This window comes from Colobus angolensis, unplaced genomic scaffold (genome assembly GCF_000951035.1).
Source record: "Colobus angolensis palliatus isolate OR3802 unplaced genomic scaffold, Cang.pa_1.0 Scaffold424, whole genome shotgun sequence".
Taxonomy (NCBI): Eukaryota; Metazoa; Chordata; class Mammalia; order Primates; family Cercopithecidae; genus Colobus; species Colobus angolensis.
Window position 1 is genome coordinate 165559 of NW_012117644.1, and position 7611 is coordinate 173169.

The 7611-nt window shown below is 45.1% G+C and overlaps 1 protein-coding gene across 1 annotated transcript; it reads left to right on the forward strand.

Moving 5' to 3' along the window:
- Nucleotides 1–2065: 2065 nt before the first annotated feature.
- On the forward strand, nucleotides 2066–7611 carry TRIM21 (tripartite motif containing 21). The gene is made up of 6 exons (XM_011956742.1): nucleotides 2066–2487; nucleotides 2764–2859; nucleotides 3966–4196; nucleotides 5537–5559; nucleotides 6268–6368; nucleotides 6673–7611. The coding sequence occupies exons 1-6, from the start codon at nucleotides 2080–2082 to the stop codon at nucleotides 7239–7241; spliced, it is 1428 nt and encodes a 475-aa protein (XP_011812132.1). The 5' UTR covers nucleotides 2066–2079; the 3' UTR covers nucleotides 7242–7611.

The window sequence follows — 7611 nt, forward strand, 5'->3', positions numbered from 1 at the left end:
CGGCTCACTGTAACCTCTGCCTCCCAGGTTCAAGCAATTCTCCTGCCTCAGCCTCCTGAGTAGCTGGGATTACAAGCGCTCACCACCACTCCCAGCTAATTTTTGTATTTTTAGTAGAGACGGAGTTTTACCATATTGGTCAGGCTGGTCTTGAACTGAACTCCTAACCTAAGGTGATCCACCCACCTCAGCCTCCCAAAGTGCTGGGGTTACAGGTATGAGCCGCCGTGCCTGACCCATTATTTTTATTTTCCTTTGTGTCATTTTGTTTTTCTTCTTTTTTTAGTTTATTTTTAACTTTTGTGGGCACATAGTAGGTATATTTATGAGGTATATGGAATATTTTGATACAGGTATACAATGTGTCATAATCACATCCGGGTAAATGGGGCACCCATCACCTCAAGCATTGATCATCTGTGATACAAACTATGCAATTATACTCTTATTTTTCAGTGTACAATTATTGACTATAGTCACTCTATCATGCTATCAAATGCTAGATCTAATTCACTCCACTTTTGTACTCATTAACCATCCCACCTTCCCCAACACACACATACCCTCTCTACTACTCTTCCCAGCCTCTGGTAACCATCTTTCTATTATCTAACTCCATGAATTCAATTGTTTTAATTTTTAGCTTCTACAAATGAGTGAGAACATACAATGTTTGTCTTTTGGTGCCTAGCTTATTTCACTTAACATGATGACCTCCAGTTCCATTCATGTTGTTGTGAATGACAGGATCTCATTATATTGTATGACTGAATAGTACTCCATTGTGTATATGTAACACATTTTCTTTATCCATTTATCTGTTGATGGACACTTAGATTGCTTCCAAATCTTGGCTATTGTGAAACATGCTGCAGCAAACATGGGAATGCAGATATCTCTTTGATATACTGATTTCCTTTCTTTGGGGTATATACTAGCAGTGGGATTGCTGGATCATATGGTAGCCCTATTTTCAGTTTTTTGAAGAACCTCCAAACTGTTCTCTATAGTGATTGTACTAATTTACCTTCCCACCAACAACATATGAGTGTACCCTTTTCTCCACACCCTCCCCAGCATTTGTTATAGCCTGTCTTTTGGATAAAAGATATTTTAACTGAGATGAGATTATATCTCGTTGTAGTTTTGATTTGCATTTTTCCGACAATGATATTGAACAACTGTTCATATGTCTGTTTGTCATTTGTGTGTCTTCTTTTGAGAAATGTCTATTCAGATCTTTTGTCCATTTTTGAATCAGATTATTATTTTTTTTCCTATAGAGTGGTTTGAGTTCCTTATATATTCTGGTTATTCACCTCTTGTCAGATGGATAGTTTGCAAATATTTACTCCAATTCTGTGGGATGTCTCTTCACTTTGTGGATTGTTGCCTTTGCTGTGCAGTGCCTTTTCAACATGATGTGATCCCATTTGTCCAAATTTGCTTTGGCTGCCTGTGCTTGTGGGATATTTGAAAGAAATCTTTGCCCAGTCCAATGTCCTGGAGAGTTTTCTCAATGTTTTCTTGTAATAGTTTCATAGTTTGAGCCCTTCGATTTAAGTCTTTAATCCATTTTGATTTGATTTCTGTATATGGTGAGATATAGGGGTATAGTTTCATTCTTCCGCACGTGGATATCCAGTTTTCCCAGCAGCATTTTTTGAAGAGACTGTCCTTTCCTCATTGTATGTTCTTGGTTCCTTTGTTGAATATGAGCTCACTGTGGATGTACGGATTTGTTCTGGGTTCTTTATTCTACTGGTCTATGTGTCTGGTTTTATGCCAGTACCATGCTGTTTGGGTTACTTTAGCTCTACAGTATAATTTGACATCAGATGATGTGATTCCTCCAGTTTCGTTCTTTTTGCTCAGGATAGCTTTGGCTATTCTGAGTCTTTTGTAATTCCATATAAATTTTAGGATTTTTTTTCCTATTTTTGTGAAGAATGTCATTGGTATTTTGATATGGATTATGTTGACTTTTTGTTTTTCTTACACAAACTTTCTCATATTTTCTTTTCCCTTTCTTCTTTCTCCCAACCAGCCCCACTAAAGGGCTTAACAGCACGCTTGACAATGGCTTCAGCAGCACGCTTGACAATGATGTGGGAGGAGGTCACGTGCCCTATCTGCCTGGACCCCTTCGTGGAGCCTGTGAGCATCGAGTGTGGCCACAGTTTCTGCCAGGAATGCATCTCTCAGGTTGGGAAAGATGGGGGCAGCGTCTGTCCTGTGTGCCGGCAGCACTTTCTGCTCAGGAATCTCCGCCCCAATCGACAACTAGCCAACATGGTGGACAACCTTAGAGAAATCAGCCAGGAAGCCAGAGAGGGTACACAGGAGGAACAGTGTGCAGTGCATGGAGAGAGACTTCACCTGTTCTGTGAGAAAGATGGGAAGGCCCTTTGCTGGGTGTGTGCCCAATCTCGGAAACACCATGACCACGCCATGGTCCCTCTTGAGGAGGCTGCACAGGAGTACCAGGTGAGGTCTTAGAGACACAAACAGGAGGAAAGAAGATGGGCCCTGGTGAGTGCTTTGGTTTCAGAGCAGGGAATGGGAGAGGACCACCTCTGGATTGGAGCGGTTAGAGAAAGGAGGGGTTTACCTCTCTCCATGTCTAATGTAGAAGGAGAATTATAAGCTAAACCCAACCTCATTCCCCAGGCGTAGGAGATATGCATGAGAAAATGCTGCAGGGATTACCTCACCCTATTACTTGGTTTGCATGGGGACTAATTATGCTGTCTTTCTCCTCAGGAGAAGCTCCAGGTGGCATTAGGGGAACTGAGAAGAAAGCAGGAGTTGGCTGAGAAGTTGGAAGTGGAAATTGCAATGAAGAGAGCAGACTGGAAGGCAAGAATGACATCCTGAAGGGGATCTTAGGCTAGAAGGTTGGGCAGGGTCCAGGGTCCTCAACTCACAGCCTTAACTGTAGCTGTGCCTGTCTGAGCTGTGATAGAGTTGGTCCATCTCACTCTCCAGAAACCAGCTGCTCTCTAGGTTTACAGATAGATGGGAATAAAAGTGATGCAGGTTCAAAGGGGAGCTCCCCATCAGGCCTGAAGATCAAGAATCCTGGAAGAAGGTGCTGATCTAGCTTACCCTAAAGTTTTGAGCTCCTCTGAGTCTAGTCTCAGAGGTGTGATGGCATCAGCACCTGATGTCTGAGACAAATATCCTAGGAGAAACCCAACTGCTAGCTAAGCCTTTCAGGAAATGACAAGGGCTGTGAGGAGTAGACTTAAGGAAACCATCTGACCAGGTGGTTACTTGACCATGACCAGATCTCTGGTCCAAAATATAATGAAGAATCAATGTTTGTTCTGCACTGATGATTTCCAAGGAGACGTGGAGCATGTTGGGGATGAGAGGGGCGGGGTAGGAGCCCATCCCCAGTAGCTCCCAGAAGAGAAACATTTGGGATTGAGGTAGGGTGTGAGTTGGGTTGTGGTGACAAAACAGACCCTCATGTCATCGAGTGATCTTCCAGTTACTAACAGGAGAGGAAAAGCAAAGAATGTCCCCAAGCCCCCTTTCCCAGGACTTGGAGGTGGTGGTATAAGCCTGGCTTTGTGAGGTTGTTGGAGGTGGGAACAGGTGTTTTTTTCTCAGTAACTCACTGAGACAGGAAGACACAGGGGCACATTTGAGTGGTGACTGGGTTTGGAAGAGAGGTTGGCAAAAGTCCCCAATGCCGTATATTCATGTAGCTGTGGTTGTAGGCCAGCAACAATGTGCCCTCACCAAGTCCATTCCCCTCACTGTCCCAGAAACTTCACCTACCTCCCAAGCAAAATTGTGTGTGTGTGTGCATGTTTTTGTGTGTGTGTGTGTGTGTGTTTTCCCAGACAACACCAGAGTGGAGTCTTTGGGGGACAGGAATAGGTACCAATACCTCCATTCCCAAAGTTTGGGAGCTTTTCATAAAAACCACCTCTCTCTTTCCCTTGACACTAAAGAAAACGGTGGAGACACAGAAATCTAGGATTCACGCAGAGTTTGTGCAGCAAAAAAACTTCCTGGTTGAAGAAGAACAGAGGCAGCTGCAGGAGCTGGAGAAGGATGAGAGGGAGCAGCTGAGAATCCTAGGGGAGAAAGAGGCCGAACTGGCCCAGCAGAGCCAGGCCCTGCAGGAGCTCATCTCAGAGCTAGAGAGGAGGCGCCAGGGCTCAGCACTGGAACTGCTGCAGGTGAGACAGGGAGGGGTTCCCTTCTACTATTTGGGGAATAACTGAAAAAGACCAGAGCTATCTGGAACTGCCATTCGAATAAATGGACACCTGGTCCCTGGAATGTTCTTAAATAAAGTAGAATTCAAACCCATGAATGGTTTGCATTCAACGCACAAAGTACAGGACCTTTTTAAATGAATGAAAATTCATTTTTAAATGATGAAAATAAGTACAGGACATTTTTAAAAATTAATGTATGTTGCACTTAGAATCATCTTGCATCCACCAATGATATGTTTGCCTCACTATAGGAAATGATGAACTAGATCGTCTCACAAGTCCCTTCTGTTCTAACATTCTACAGTTCTTTCCTCACCGCTGTTCACTGTGACTCAGCATGGTCATGAGCCATTGCTTTCTGGTGTGTGCAGAAAACCTAATTATATTGGGTTGACTTGACAGGCTCTCTTCTGCCCGAACCAGGCTTTCTTATTCATTTATTTATTTATTTATTTATTTATTTATTTTGAGACGGAGTTTCACTCTTGTTGCCCGGGCTGGAGTGCAATGACGCAATCTTGCCTCACTGCAACCTCCGCCTCCTGGGTTCAAACGATTCTACTGCCTCAGCCTTGCATCACCACACCTGGCTAATTTTGCACCCCTAGTAGAGATGGGGTTTCTCCATGTTGGTCAGGCTGGTCTTGAACTCCCAACCTCAGGTAATCTGCCCACCTCAGCCTCCCAAAGTGCTGGGATTACAGGTGTGAGCCACCATGCCTGGCCATGAACCAGGCTTTCTAACATACTTTTAACTGAGTCTAGGAGCCTGCTAGCTCCCATGTAATGGCTCCCAATCCCTACAACAAAAATATTTTCAGTGATTTGGTTTCACATACAGGAAGGGGCAACGTTAAGTACTCAAGGGAACTTTAACTAACCAACCTTTCCTTCCCAAGCAATGCTAGTCCACAGATGGAATAGAGCAGTTTCTAGACACCTGAACTTGGCCATTCTCTGCCTGTGATTGGGCTTAAGCCAAGCTGGGCTATGTGCCCTCTCTGCCCTCCTTTCTTTCTCCCCTGGGGGAAAAAAATCTGGTCTTTGAGTCAGAGTCCTCAAACTGATAATCCTTCCCTAGCTGTAGGTCACATCCATGCTGGGCTTCTGGTTACCTCACAAGCATCCACACATCCTTTCTGCTTCAAGCTGGTCAGAATCATCTTTGGGGCTTAGGACCAGAGGAAGGAGAGGAACAGTTCCCCAGGGACCACAGATGGATCACATCACCCACAGGGCTAATGTCTCAGTGGCAATCCAGCAATCCAGAACTTACTCTCTGTCTCTTTTCTCCTCAGGAGGTGATAATTGTCCTGGAAAGGTAAGGAGGAGTTTTCTTTTTTAGAAGAGGGGCCAGCAGAAAGCATATATGCCTATGACAAAGGTTATTGAATTAGAAATACATGCACTGAAGTTTTCCCCATCTGGCTTCCTATTCTCAAAGACTTCATTCTCTATAAAATATTTTCTGGTCTCAGAAAGCTAATAAGTGGACATCTTAGTTGGTGATTGCCCACAGTAGTTGGATCATAACATCTTCACACAGTAAAGCCCTGCCAAACAGGGAAATCCTGGGAAGTTCTGGGTCTTTCCAGAATTCAGACTACTCGAGCATGGCCGGCTGGGACTCCTTTTCTCAGTGGAATCTAACAAGTTACCTCCCAAAAAGAGCCATGAGTCAGACCCACAGTGTGGGCAAGACTCCTTGAGGTTCCTTGCAGAAGTGATTCAGCCTGTCTCAGATGGATTGCCTATAAAATGAAATTGAATGCATTTGCCAGGTGACCTCAGGCTTAGAGAGGAGAGACAGACTGTCCACATGCTGCAGAGCCCTATAACCAGGAACTCCTGGGTAGAAACTAAATCCTGCATTGTTTGCCTCTCACACCCATCCCTGAAGATTTGAACACCAGAAGTGTTTATAAATTTGAGTTGAATTAAATTATCAGAGTCCTCCACAATGGAGGTTATAGTGTTAGGGTTTGGGATAGGAGTAAGAGACAGGAGTCTCAAACTCTCTTTCCCCCAGGAGTGAGTCCTGGAACCTGAAGGACCTGGATATTGCCTCTCCAGAACTCAGGAGTGTGTGCCATGTACCAGGGCTGAAGAAGATGCTGAGGACATGTGCAGGTGAGGCAAGCTCTAGGAGTTTTGCCGGGGATAATGGGGGTGCAGAGTAGTCCCAGGGTCAGGGAGCCTGGATGGCAACTTGGAGGAGAGATGGAAGGTCAGAGCAGGGGGAGCAGAGATGGAGGTAAGGAAGATGGTTTCTTCAAAGGTCAGGACGAAGGCAAGAACTGGCTGATGGTCGTTTCCTCACACAGGGAGGTTGACCTTCATGCTCGCCCTGGAGTTTACACAAAATCCCCCCACCACAGACACAGAGTTAGTGACTCCCCCCATGCAAGACCTGACTATGGTCCTCTCTCTGCAGTCCACATCACTCTGGATCCAGACACAGCCAATCCATGGCTCATACTTTCAGAAGATCGGAGACAAGTGAGGCTTGGAGACACCCAGCAGAGCATACCTGGAAATGAAGAGAGATTTGATAGTTATCCTATGGTCCTGGGTGCCCAGCACTTCCACTCTGGAAAACATTACTGGGAGGTAGATGTGACAGGAAAGGAGGCCTGGGACCTGGGTGTCTGCAGAGACTCTGTGCGCAGGAAGGGGCACTTTTTACTTAGTTCCAAGAGTGGCTTCTGGACAATTTGGTTGTGGAACAAACAAAAATATGAGGCTGGCACCTACCCCCAGACTCCCCTCCACCTTCAGGTGCCTCCATGCCAAATTGGGATTTTCCTGGACTATGAGGCTGGCATGGTCTCCTTCTACAACATCACTGACCATGGCTCCCTCATCTACTCCTTCTCTGAATGTGCCTTTACAGGACCTCTGCGACCCTTCTTCAGTCCTGGTTTCAATGACGGAGGAAGAAACACAGCCCCTCTAACCCTCTGTCCACTGAATATTGGATCACAAGGATCCACTGACTATTGATGGCTTTCTCTGGACACTGCCATTCTCCCCATTGGCACCACTTCTCAGCCACAAACCCTGCCTGTTTTCCCCATGAACTCTGAACCACCTTTATCTCTGCAGAGGCATCTGGATCCCAGCAAGCAAGCTTTAGCAGGGAAGTCACTTCATCACCAACATTCCTGCCCCAGATGGCTTTGTGATTCCCTCCTTATATTTGGCCCAAACTCATCTTGATCAACCAAAAATGTGTTTCTGCTTTCTTTATGGGACTTAAGTTTTGTTTTCTCCTCTCCATCTCTAGGGTGTCATCTTTGATGAGATCTCTATTATATCTTCTATGGTTTGCAAAAAGACTTCCTAAAAATAAAAATAAAATTTAAAAACCCGT